Below are 13,464 nucleotides of genomic sequence, written 5' to 3' on the forward strand. Positions count from 1 at the left end.
AGCACGAATTCGAATCCCAAATAGCAAAAATTCGGATTGGAAACGAAAATTTTGTGACTTTTTCGTCGCCGACGCGACTTTATCGTATTTTGAGCAACTATTTTGTTGCCGTCGCGACTTTATCGTATTGAACGATCGTAAACGGCGGAAAAACCTATCCGACTTTGCATGATTTTGGAAGCCTCACAGATACTGAAGCTTGAATGAATCCGAAACGTTCATACTCGGCACAACAATTTTTTCCCGACGGCGACAGAAGTGTCGCGAAAAATATACAAAAAAGTCGCGACGGCAACGAAATAGTCGCAAAAATACAGATCATTACGAAAAAACGCATTTGGATGCATTCGAAGCGTTCGTGCCTTAGTAAATCTCCCCCTATGTCTCAAAAGGCCACTATAGCCTTACTTTACTTGCTATACAAAGTTCCATTAATCACTCCATGTTGCCGGCCATAACACCAGTGATGCTACATGCTAGGTCACTTTCCTTCCTCTCTCTTTTATGTCATTGGGATTAAAATACAGTAGGAGAGCAGTGAGGTGAAGGAGAGTGAGGTGATGGAGCAAGTAGCTTTTTTTTTTTTTTTTTTTTTTTTTAGAAGATTTTTTGTGTGATTCTCACTTCACACCATAAATGTAAAAAATATGTATTTTATTGGGTTCTGTCAGTAGGCAGGTATGCACAAAAATGAAATGTCCAAAAATTAATATAGTCTATTTTTAGAATTTACATATTAAGAACCACGTTTAAATGGCTGCTTCTGCACTAATGTCTGAGGGATTACTTAAACATTTTGGTTAACGGATTATTCTACAAAACACGATACAGTATAAAGTTACAGATTTTCAATCCATCATTTGGTAACCTGAAATATAAGAAACATTCAGAAATTCATAGGACAGGACAGGAGTGAATATAGCAACCAACCAGCATTAAGCCTTAATAAGTCTAATGCAGATGGAAGGCAGGAGTATGTCTGTGAAATACTGTCCATGTTAATTCATTAGCTTTTTTTTTTTTTTTTTTTTTAAATATTATGTTTTAAAAGAGCTCAATTCGTTGGCACACAGATACTGTATATATAACCAAATTAACATCTACACAAAAGCATGTATTTTGAAAGTAAACCTCACCTTTGAAAACATCAGACGTGCATAATCTGAAGGGTTTGTCTACAGAGCGTTGAGGTGCTTTAAAGTAATCTGGGGGGAAAAACACATTTTCTTCATTTCTAAAGCATTATCTATGTATGTATGTATATCTATTTATAAAGCACTACTTATGTATGCAGCGCTGTACAGTAGAATACATTAATACAAACGGGGGTTATTAAGATAATAATAGATGAATACAAAGCATAACAATAAATACAAATAAATACAAGATACAGTTGCAATAGGAGTCAAAGGAACAAGAGGATGGAGGTCCCTGCCCCGTAGAGCTTACAATCTATATGGGAAAATAAGGAAATATAAGTGCTGTAGGTCACAGTGGGTGACACTACAATATAAGTGGCAGTTTTCTAGATCAGGTGCGGTGCGAGTGCTCCAAAAGGTCTTTAAGTATAGTTTTAAAAAGACTGAGGGAGGATTCTCTCCGGAGAAAATCAGGGAGGGCATTCCAAATGTAAGGGGCAGCAAGGTAGAAAGGTTTAAGGCAGGGGAAACAGCAGTAGTAGTGGGGGGCGCAACAAAGCGGTTACTCTGCGAGGAACGAAGGAGTCAGCCAGGAATGTACGGAGACACAAGAGAAGAGATGTAGTTAGAAACAGAGGAATGGAGGGCTTTGAAGGTTAAGAGAGAAGGAGTTTGTAAGATATTCTTTGTTTAATAGGAAGCCACGATAAGGACTTTAGCAGGGGAAGGGCCTGAACTCTCCTGGATGAGAGGAGGAGAATTCTGGCAGCGGTATTTATTATAGACTGGAAAGATGGGAGCTAGGGAGGCCGGTTAGTAGCAGGTTAGAGTAGTCAAGTTGGAATAGTATGAGAACATGCATTAAACAAAAATCTCCATTAAAACAACTATTTAAATTACTTAAACAATAACTAGGGAAATCCATTTATATTTTTTTTCCAGTTACTGCACTAAATAAATAACCTTTCACCAATATTCAAAATGACGAAACAAAACAAGAAGTGTCTTACCGATCTGCTCTAGTAGGCAAGGCCCCTTGTACCAATTAATCAGTTCACTTATTTGACTCCTTTTAACCAAGTTTTCTCCACTAAGCCCACTTGTAGGAATGTAGTATACATCACTTTCCTGTATCAGAAAAATTAATTATAATTCTGCTATGATTCATTTCCCACATCAATGTTTAAAAAATGTCAGCTCACCTATGTGTTGATATGCTTAAATCCTCAGATACTTTAAAGGAGAAGTAAAGGTACAATCACTGAGGGGTGGCAAATGTTAGGCACTCTCCAGAGACTATAATCACTTACCTGATACCCTGGGCCAATGCTCCTGTTGGCAGAAAACTGCACTGGCCCAGGGTACCTGTAAGCAAGCGATCCTCTTCCTTCTTTTCACTGCTTGCATTTGCACAGTACAGTGAAAAGCTTTTTCCATTCTACTGTGAATGCATCGGTCCTGGGATAGCAAAATAAGAATAAAAAAGGAAGAGGCAGGTACACAGGGCAGCCTGGGGTATCAGAAGTGATTACAATCACTGGGAGGAGCCTAACATTTGCCCAGTGATTGTACCTTTCTTTCTCTTTTGAATGATTTTATTGCACAATACATGTTTTCTCTTTCATTCTGTAAAGCCTGCGTATTGTATGATCTAAAATGATATACATTAGAGTAGGTAGTAAATATATAGCTAGGAATGCACTGAGAAAGATTGTGTTTTTCATCAAAAAAAGGAAAAAATTCTTTACCAACCTGAAAATCATCCTTTATTTTTTGTTAATTACTTTTAAGAAACATTGGTGTATGTGAACTGATGTGTATTACCAAGACAATATGTTCAGTTAATAAATGAACTGCAATGCAATGTAGTACTTTTCCTTTACAATAACAGGGTCCAAGGCTCAAGGTTATATTCTAATGTGACATGTAGCCTAGTAGGCCAGCAGTAATGTTTTGGATTGATCAATAAAATCTGAACCTACAAAAGTGACTAACAACAAAGCAATTACCCAAGCTGGTAAGTTACATTACATTACATTAATCCTGCAATATTAGCCTGTTGCAATCATATTAGTGCAGGTATGGGACCTGTTATCCAGAATGCTCAGGACCCAGGGTTTTCCGAATAAGGGATCTTTCCATAATTTGGATCTCCATAACTTAAGTCATAACTTAAACCCAATCGGCTTGTATTGCCCCCAATATGGATTAATGATAACTTAGTTGGGATCAAATACAAGGTACTGTTTTATAATTACAGAGAAAAAGTAAATCAGATTTAAAAATTAGATTTGCTTATAATGGAGTCTATTCAGAACTTTCTGGATAACAGATTTCTGGATAAGCGATGCCATACCTGTACAATAGATGGTGATGCACTCAGAACTGGGGTTCTAAGTTCAATTCTATCTAGATATTGTATGTTCTATTACACAGAAAAAGTGCATAGGGTCTTGTGGAACTAGGAATTGTGGTTTAAGGAACCTTTATTCCACAGACATGAAAGGATGTACAAAGCAGTAAGTGACTCTAGTAAACCCAGAGTTTTTACACTTTGTTATAACTTGACGCTGGTAGCTAAAAAAAAAATAAAAAAATAAAACAAACTACTCTCACATTTAGCATAACTAATGAGAAGCCCATCAAATTCTTATTTGTCTGTGCTATATCAACATTAAATAAAAACAATACTTTGAAAGTATTTAATTAGAACAGAAACTACAACAAACTGTCTGTGAAACACATTACCTTAAAACCAGCTTGTTTTAAGAAGTGGCCAAGTTTAGAGGTGACTTCATTAAATCGCTCTTGTTGCCAGTTAACCTGTAAAAAACAAAATACATAGAAAAAACTGCACTAAACTGGTCCTTTCTATTACACAAGTGAAATGAAAACCGAAAAAAATACATAATCATACATGATGAAATAGTCTTTAATATAGGCTAATGTGTGGTCTAAACAGGAATAATGGCACTCTTAAAACTTAAAAGTTTTTCTGTGTGGATAGAAAAAGGACAGACCTGAATGAAGCATTTGAAAGGCCAATCGAAGTTTAATTGGTTTAAAGGATGCCCATAATTAAGTACTGTCACTAGGTATTTACAAATGTTATAGAAATGCACATCTATGAAATGCATCTATGAATAAATAACTGTAGCAAAATACATACCTGATCCATTTTATTGACAGCAACAGCTAACTGGGTTACTCCAAGAGACCTAACTAATAAGGCATGCTCACGTGTTTGCCCTCCAGCTTCAAAGCCTGCTTCAAACTCTCCTCGGCTAGCATCAACAGCTAATACAGCCACATCTGCCTACAATGAAGCAAAGATTTAACATAACATTAAAGTGTTGAGCTAAATTGCAATATTAGTGTCTACAAATTGTTTGTACTGACAAACTTTATTTTGGGAGTGGAAGAAACATCAGAGATTTAGCATGACGGATGATTTTCTAACAAATGTTAAGCAAACCTTGTAGAGTAGAGAAGTTAATAAATCACCCAGCATGTTACAATTAGCCTTTCTATATTGACTTAATATTTTCAGTCTACAATGCAGCCTACTCCTTTAGATATGGATGCACCGTCAGGCAGGGCCCTCTAACCTCGTGTAGCTCTTGTGGTTATTGTTCCTTTTTTTATTGTACAACGCTGTGGAATATGTTTTATAAATACATAATGATAATAATCAAGAGCTGTTTATACAATTAGAAGTCAACATGTGTCTAGTTTACAGCCCCCCAACTTTAAAAAACTGCAGACAAAGGGATTGCACTGCACAGTGAAATGGTGATGTACATAGCCACAATCTATACATGTATGTTAAAGAAAAGCTATATCATCATGATTCATGATAGTTAGTTTTATTTTAGTGTTATAATAAATAATTTATGTTGCTAAGCCTATTACATGTGGGATCTTGGGGAAGAAAAACTATCCATTTTCAGCAGCCCTGTGACACCAGTAGTGAGCCTCTCCCTGTAATCCTGTGACATACTGTATACTGACACACAGGACAGCTTCAACTAGCAGGTGGTTTTCGAGGGAGCATAACAATAGGATGTTAAAGTTAACCCAACTATGCTTTCTACCTGCCTGGTCCATATTAACCTCTTGAATGACCAATGCCTGCTCTATTCACTCACTTCCTTCACAGACTATGGCCATTTTGTAACCTTGTACAATATCACTTAAGACTGCAGTTACCCTGACTTTCTAGAAGAAATAAGATCTGTACTTAAGTCAAAGGGAACTATGGAGTGATATGGAATCTCCTTCCATTGATAGCAAACAATAGTAATGCTTATTATGAAAAAAGTTGTGGTTTTATATGATGTGGAACAAGACCTTTATAATTTACTTTTCTTTTATCTCCATGACAACTGGTCTCTCCTCCTGGTCAATGGTCCTACCTCTCCATGGTTCCTATTTATGTGCAGAATATATAAGTCTTTATTAGGACTTGCAAATAGCTTTCCTGCTTGCCTTGCAAATATGAATTGATGCCCCTTGTTCCCAAACCTATGTTGCTTCTGATGCTGCGGAACCTGGTTTACACTGGAAGCAATGAAACAATGGCTGTGGAGAAGGTAAAAGTGATGTTATGATTAGACAATAAAACACCTTAATCTACCTCAGCAGCAACTCCTACAGCAGTGGCTCCTAAACTACAGGTCCATCCTCCCTGGAGGGCAACGGGGCAATGGCAGATCCTACATATTCATGGAACTATTTATTATTCATTTAGGGTGAAGACACAGAGAGCTACTAGCAGCAGCTACTTGTCATGGCTACTAAAATAGAAAATGCTGATCATTTATTGATAACCGTCTCTGTGTTTTAGCAGAGGCAATTCTCAGTATTGTCTATGGCAGGGGATTTGCTGGAGTTTAGTAGCCGTGAAAAAGTAGCTGCTACTAGTAGCTCAGTGTGTCTTCACCCTTTTTTAATTTTAATGTGCTGCTGTTTTCTATTCAGATTTTAACCACTACCTATGGCAAAAGTGTGAGGTGGCAATTAATGTGCATCTTAAACACACTGCCTGCAGCTAGGAACTCCATGTCTGATAATTCACAAAAAACTGACTAGCCAGGCTAACCCATAAAGTGATAACAATTACACATGGCAATACTTACTGGCTGCCTCTTTTCTACAGAGGTAGTTAGCTGCCCATTTATACTGAACATATAAGCTTTGGCTTACAGAATAAGTCAGAGTGTAAAAGTTACATTTAAAACATTAGTTTATAACTATTCCTGCAGAACCAAGAATGTTGTAGTGCATCATATACATAAAACATACTTGTGCAGCTCCTGTGATCATGTTTGGGATGAAGTCTTTATGTCCGGGAGCATCCATCAATGTAATAACCTTAGACTTGGTTTCAAACTTGGTCATGCCAACATCCATCGTCACACCCCTTTAAAGGAAAAGGAAAGGTAAAAACTAAGTAAGCTTTATCAGAAAGGTCTATGTAAATATAGTGATTAACACTTACAGAACTGCTGCTCTGAATCCTTAGTGAAAAATAAAAACCACATTTCTTTCCTTCCATTCTGTATACATGATCTGTGTCAGACTTCCTTATCTTAGGAAAATCCTTCAGGGAACAGCACGAGTCTGCCCAGTTTGCTTTTCTCTCCCCCTCCCCTCTCTATTGTAATCTGAGCTGAGAGCTGTTCCCTGTGTGAAAGATACTGCCTGGAAGTGAAGTCAGACCAAACTAAAATAGCTGCTTCTATCTTAAACAAACAGAAGGAGCTTCTAGTGCTGTTTAAAGCATTCTGGCGAATAAATATAGCATTCTAGCTTGCACTATTATGACTAATTTATTGGAAATAAAATGCCTAAGTAGCTTGCTTTTTTTTTTTTAAATTTAAAAAAAAAAAAAAAAAAAATTAATTCTCAAAGTCGGTTTTGGATTTCTCATTTGTCACTAGTTAGCATTTAAGGGTGCAGGACTGACACAGATTCTACTCACTGTTACCAAAGAACAATATCTAAAATACTATATCTTAAGTACAAACTAACACTGTTTACTCCTGCTTCTCAAGTATTTTGTGTTGGACAGCCCTGTACAAGAAGAGGAATAGATTTTGCTTCTTTTAAAGAATATATTTAATCTTTTTTGTTATCACCTGCAACAAGGCAATTAAGCCTACTGTGTATGTAAGCAAGCAGCAGGCCACATCAGAAGTTGTGACTGGCTCTGTATGAAATTATTTGCTCCAGTAATATTCATATATTCCATCTGTTAAGCTATGGTTTGTAAATCAGGTTTTGCTAGGAAAACTACTAGGCATTGAAGATACCTTTGCCTCTCTTCTCCTGTCTCATCCAGCACCCATGCATAAGCAAATGAAGCTTTTCCAGCCTTTTTGGATTCTTGCTCATATTTGTGCATAGTTCTTTTGTTCACATGCCCCAGGAGGTACAACAGATGGCCCATAAGTGTGCTTTTCCCAGCATCGACATGGCCTATTATAAAGAAACTCACCAATAAATATAAACAGGCATTCATATGCATACAAAAAACAAAAATTACACAAAGATGACATGGTTAAAGATAATGTATATTGAAAATGTAACATTAAAGTTTGAAACCCGATTTTATGTATGTATGTAATAGGAATTAGTAGGAACCCAGGGCAAACTGCACCAGCATATGGTCTCACAAGGGGTCTGAGGATCTCATCTCGGTACCTAATGGCAGTCAGGTTACCTCTGGCGAGCACATGGAGGGCTGTGCGGCCCCCCAAAGAAATGCCACCCCACACCATTACTGACCAACTGCCAAACCAGTCATGCTGGAGGATGCTGCAGGCAACAGAACGTTCTCCACGTGCGAACCTGCTTTCATCTGTGAAGAGCAAAGGGCACCAGTGGCGAATTTGCCAATCTTGGTGTTCTCTGGCAAATGCCAAACGTCCTGCACGGTGTTGGGCTGTAAGCACAACCTCAACCTATGGACATTGGGCCCTCATACCACCCTCATGGAGCCTATTTCTTACCGTTTGAGCCGACACTGGAGGTCATTTTGCAGGGCTCTGGAAGTGCTCCTCCTGTTCCTCCTTGCACAAAGGCGGAGGTAGCGGGTCCTGCTGCTGGGGTTGTTGCCCTCCTACGGCCTCCTCCAAATTTCTTAATGTACTGGCCTGTCTCCTGGTAGCACCTCCATGCTCTGGACTCCATGCACTACACTGACAGACACAGCAAACCTTCTTGCCCAGCTCACATTGATGTTCCATCCTCGATGAGCTGCACTACCTGAGCCATTTGTGTGGGTTGTAAACTCCGTCTCATGCTACCACTAGAGTGAAAGTACTGCCAGCATTCCAGTGACCAAAACATCAGCCAGAAAGCATAGGAACTGAAGTGGTCTGTGGTCACCACCTGCAGAACCACTCCTTTATTGGGGATGTCTTGCTAATTGCATATAATTTCCACCTGTTGTCTATTCCATTTGCACAACAGCATGTGAAATTGATTGTCAATCAGTGTTGCTACCTAAGTGGACAGTTTGATTTCACAGAAGTGTGATTGACTTGGAGTTACATTGTGTTGTTTAAGTGTTCCCTTTATTTTTTTGAGCAGTGTGTATGTGTATATATTTCACTCTTTTGTTCTTTGTAACATTTTACCCTCTTAACTACGTGGTGTTTCTGTTTTATTGCACAGTTTGCTCTATTTAACTTTGATCTGTCCCCTACACGCTTTACAATTTGTTTACTCTCGTTACTGTGGTTACCTACACTAGGTTTTGGCGCCCTTTTTCTTGGAGGGGTATATCTAGGGGGGTGGGTGTGTTTGGTCTTTTGGTTTGTCCCTGGGGAAGAGTACAGTCAGTACTGGAAACGTTGGATTTTTTTCAATAAATTTATTCACTTTATTGCCAAGTCCTTGTGTGTGCGGCTATATAGTATAAAATATAGTATATATATATGCAGCCGAAACGTTAGATGTTGATTTGAATAAACACCTCTACATTTTCTGTAAGACCTGTGAGTGCTGACTCTCTCTACAGCTACTCCATCTATTACTTTGGGACTGCACCCAGGCTCTCTTGGACCTACTTATATGTGAGTGCCTGTCTTCTTGCAACATACTATATATATATATTATATATATATATATTATATATATATATATATATATATATATATATATATATATATATATATATTATATATATATATATATATACACATACACATATACATACATATACAGTATATTGTAATACATTGGTCATTATTATTTTATTGCCTCTATCCAGGCTTTTCTTTATATCGCTGTTGTTTCCGAGGCAGCATGATCCCAGACCTCTGGGATCATGCTGCTGCAAAAATGCCTGCTGCCTATAACACCTATATAGTTTAGATAATTCACATTATACTTTTGCAGTTGTGCATTATACTGAGTGAACATAGAAATATATATTACCGATCACCACAAGGTTTAGCAGGTGTTTTCCTCCTTGCCTTTTCTCCAGTTCCTCCTTTATATTAATTTTCTGCTTTGCTTTGTTGGAGCTTTTGCCAGGGGTCATGATAGAGCTGTGTTCTTCTGTGTTTTGGGAGGAAGGAATTGGATTGGCAGACTGCAGGCCATTATCTGCCTCCTCCATTGCTTCTTCGTTAGTTTGGCCTTTTACACTCTGACCATTTATTTCCGATGAGACACTGTAGCAACAAAAATATAGAAAAAGAAGTGGCATTTAAATTGCTAGCAGATTAAGAATATGGTTTAGGGCTGTTTACTAAAGTAATGCAAACTGCAAAAAGATATTTTTTTTATACAAACTGCACCATCATTTCCCAGAATTCCAGTGTAAGTATGCTTCTTGCTTTCTTGTAAATGAGGTATTTTGTTTTAAAGCAAACCAAACGCAAATATAATGGGTGACTTGCTAACATAAAATTAAGCACCTACTAATTTTGTACTTGATATCCGGTATATATTCATAGCATAAAAAGTCACCATTAATGCCTGCCAGTGTCTTACTGGTGTGACAGGAGCTACCAACACATAAGGCTCCTTAAACACTCCGCTGGTTTCTATCATCCCTTATTTTCTTATACGTTTTGCTCTTCCTGACCCTTTATGTCTTTTCCTTCGGTTCCTATTGTTTTTCACCCTTAATCCATTTCATTTTTTTTAATTTCACTTTTGTTTCATAAATTATTTCTCTACCTTCACCATTTAGCTTTATGGGTTAAACATCGTTATAAATGTATTATAAAAAAAGATGAACAAAGCTCCATAATTCCTAGGTCCATAATATGATATTTAAATGGTCAAATAAGACATTGTGTTCCCTGCTGTCCTATTTGTATGAGGTCCTAAACTGCTAATTGGGTTTCTAATAAACATTACTCAGAAAGATTAGCACTAACACACGGACAGGTAATTTATGTGAACTGGCTGCGTAGAACTGAGAGCCGCAAAAGCTTGAGAAACATGAGAAACATACTGATGACCAGGCCAATCCAAGGAATGTTACCGCATGGCTGCCGCTTAACATAGGGGTATTTGCTGTGATGCTCGCATGGTGCTGAGGGAATCCTGACCTTCCAAGTTTAAATTGTGGACCATATATATGTGCATATATTTATAATGTGACCTTTTTTTTTTTTTTTTTTTTTTTTTTAACTGCTTCATATATTTTTAATTTTGCAGCTAAGAGTTATAAATATTTGTGAATATGAAATATTGAAAAATTAAAAAGTAACAAACTCATGGACTTTTCAGCCACTAGAAAAAAAAACAGCCAGAATTAAGTTACCAAAGAAAGTAGGGACAATAGATTTGACATAAAAAGACCATAACATTCAAAAATGTATTGTCTGTAACACTTCCTTCAGAAATGTAAAAATATAGATAAAACTGAAGAAGCTGAATAGAAACTGCAGATTCACACAACTTGCAATGTTTTAGAACTGGTACTGTGCGCTAACGGCAATTCAAACTAACAGAAAATGTAAAACCCCAAATGTGTTTTATTTAACCGGCGCAGATATTAGTCATCATTGTACTTGCTACCTACAAAAAATTTCCTAAACCAGTTTATCAGCGAGCTCTCTTGCTTTTGACTCAATTCACCCCACCTGGCCATGCAAAGAAAAGGCCTTTCCTATTTCAGCAGTTGTTCTCATATCCTGTTCCACCTAACAATTATAACACTATACTAAAGAAAAGGGGAAAATACTGTAGAATATGTCTTTGTTTGCATTAAACTTCCACTCAAATCATTCTCTCAATGATCAATATTTAGTTTCAAGTTTAGTATCTGATGAAAATGTAAATCAATTGTTACTTCAGGGCAGCCCATACCAAAAAAATGTAAATACACCTGCATATTACATCTATTTTTAACCTATTTTTTTTTGTTATGCCTTTTGTTGTACTTGATTTAAATGGCTCTGAACTGAGGGACAGAACCTCCCATTTTCTTTTCCTCAGTGGGTGCTTAAAACATTATGCTAGATTGTATGTCCCACCTAAAGCTCAATGCCAGAAGTGTGGCAATAACATATTTGTGCTACTGGACACTACTGTGTATTTAAGTACAGGTATAAAAGATCTTATAAAAGGATCTATAATGTAAGTGTTTTCCTAGAATAAGGATTAATTATATCTCAGTTGGGAAAGTACAAGGTACTGCTTTATTATTACAACGAAAAAGATAATACAGAACTTCTAGCATAGACACCATTTTCATCAAATAATTTTAATTTCTGAAATTGTTTTTCTCTGAAATAATACTGTAATAATAAAAAGGCACCATCTGCTTGCTCTCAACTATGATATAATTAATCTTTATTGGAGTTAAAACAATCCAATTGGGTTTAATGTTTAAATTATTTTTTAGTAGACTTCAGTATGGAGAGCCAAATGATAAAAGATCCCTTATCTGGATAACCCCAGGTCCAGCTTTCTGGATAACAGGCCCCACACTTGTATTTAAAATTTGCTTAAATGCAGTCTAAATGAGATGGCCTTTCTGTAATTCTAAGCTTTCTGGATAACATGACCACCTCAGTGCATTGTACCTGAGGATTCAGAAGGAGCCAGCACTACAGATTGGAACTGCTTTCAGATAATCTATTGTTTCTCCTACTCCCATGTAACAGGAGAAGTCCCAAGCCAGACTTGGCTTTCTTACTATTAGGGCTGTGGCAGATGGGGAGATTAGTCGCCGTGCGACAAATCTCCCTTGTCGTGGGAGACTAATCTCCTTGATATGCCATCCCACCGGCTAGAATGTAAATCACCAATGGGATAGCATACACGGCACCAAAATTGCCGAAGTTTCCTCTCAAGACAACTTCGGCAAATCGCTGCGCCGCATATGCCATCCCACCGGCAATTTACATTCTCGCTGGTGGGATGGCATATCGGGAAGATTAGTCGCCCGCAACAATGGAGATATGTCGCACGGCGACTAATCTCTCTGTCTGTCACAGCCCTTAAAGGTGGCCATACACGCCCCGATAATTTCGTAAGAAACCTTGTCGATCGGACCAGTTTGAAAATTTTGATCGGGCGCCATAGAAGGCGCCTGACCAAAATCTCCCTTCAGCGCTGAATCGGCAGAAGGAGGTAGAAATCCTATTGTTTCTACCTCCTTACCTGACGATTCAGCCCTGAATGGTGTGTGGCGGATCTGACGATGTTTCGTGCGACCGATGGTCGCACGAAACATCGTCAGATCGCCACGTGTATGGCCAGCTTAAGTGCCATTCTGATATCTACTGGGAGCTGCTATCTTGCTATCTTCCCATTGTTCTGCTGATCGGATGCTGGGGAGAAGGGGGGGGGGTGACTGAAGTTAATCAGAGCACAGGTCCCATGGTAGGGGCACCCTGGGAAATGAAGAATATGGCTAGCCACATGTGAAATTTCAAAATTAAATATTAGAAAACACAAACAAACGTTTTTTTTTTATAACGGATTTCAGTGCATAAGCTGGAGAAGCTCTATTAACTGATGGGTTTTGAAAAAAACATGTTTTCCCGAGATGGTATTCCTATAAATCCTTTAAGTTTCCAAAGTCAGAGCAATCAGGGGAGAATAAAAAAAAGCATACAAAAAACTGCTTTTAATAGCAATAATACATACATAAAATGTAAAAAAGAAACATTATAAAGTTGCTTAGAATAGCAATTATTCTTTATTTTAGTGGCACAAAAGAACTATCAGTAGGAAAGTTACTAACACCTGTTGAAATTAGCATTGATACTGTAGTTATTTTTTGCACTGCACAGAAAATCAGGTCATGGCATTTGTATATGAGCTTAAGCAAAACAGTAATAAAACAAAA

The 13,464-nt window shown here is 37.6% G+C and overlaps 1 protein-coding gene across 2 annotated transcripts in view; it reads right to left on the reverse strand.

Moving 5' to 3' along the window:
• Positions 1 to 13,464, reverse strand: part of hbs1l (HBS1 like translational GTPase) — a 66,345-nt gene that overhangs the window by 11,262 nt on the left and 41,619 nt on the right. The window contains 8 exon segments of one of the 2 annotated variants that reach the window (NM_001130349.1): positions 1,137 to 1,205; positions 2,150 to 2,267; positions 3,888 to 4,455; positions 5,628 to 5,720; positions 6,444 to 6,554; positions 6,557 to 6,561; positions 7,454 to 7,619; positions 9,585 to 9,823. In NM_001130349.1, coding sequence (NP_001123821.1) covers positions 6,526 to 6,554; positions 6,557 to 6,561; positions 7,454 to 7,619; positions 9,585 to 9,823 — 439 coding nt within the window. In that variant the 3' untranslated portion in view covers positions 1,137 to 1,205; positions 2,150 to 2,267; positions 3,888 to 4,455; positions 5,628 to 5,720; positions 6,444 to 6,525. 2 annotated transcript variants of the gene reach the window in all.

Source organism: Xenopus tropicalis, chromosome 5 (genome assembly GCF_000004195.4).
Source record: "Xenopus tropicalis strain Nigerian chromosome 5, UCB_Xtro_10.0, whole genome shotgun sequence".
NCBI lineage: Eukaryota > Metazoa > Chordata > Amphibia > Anura > Pipidae > Xenopus > Xenopus tropicalis.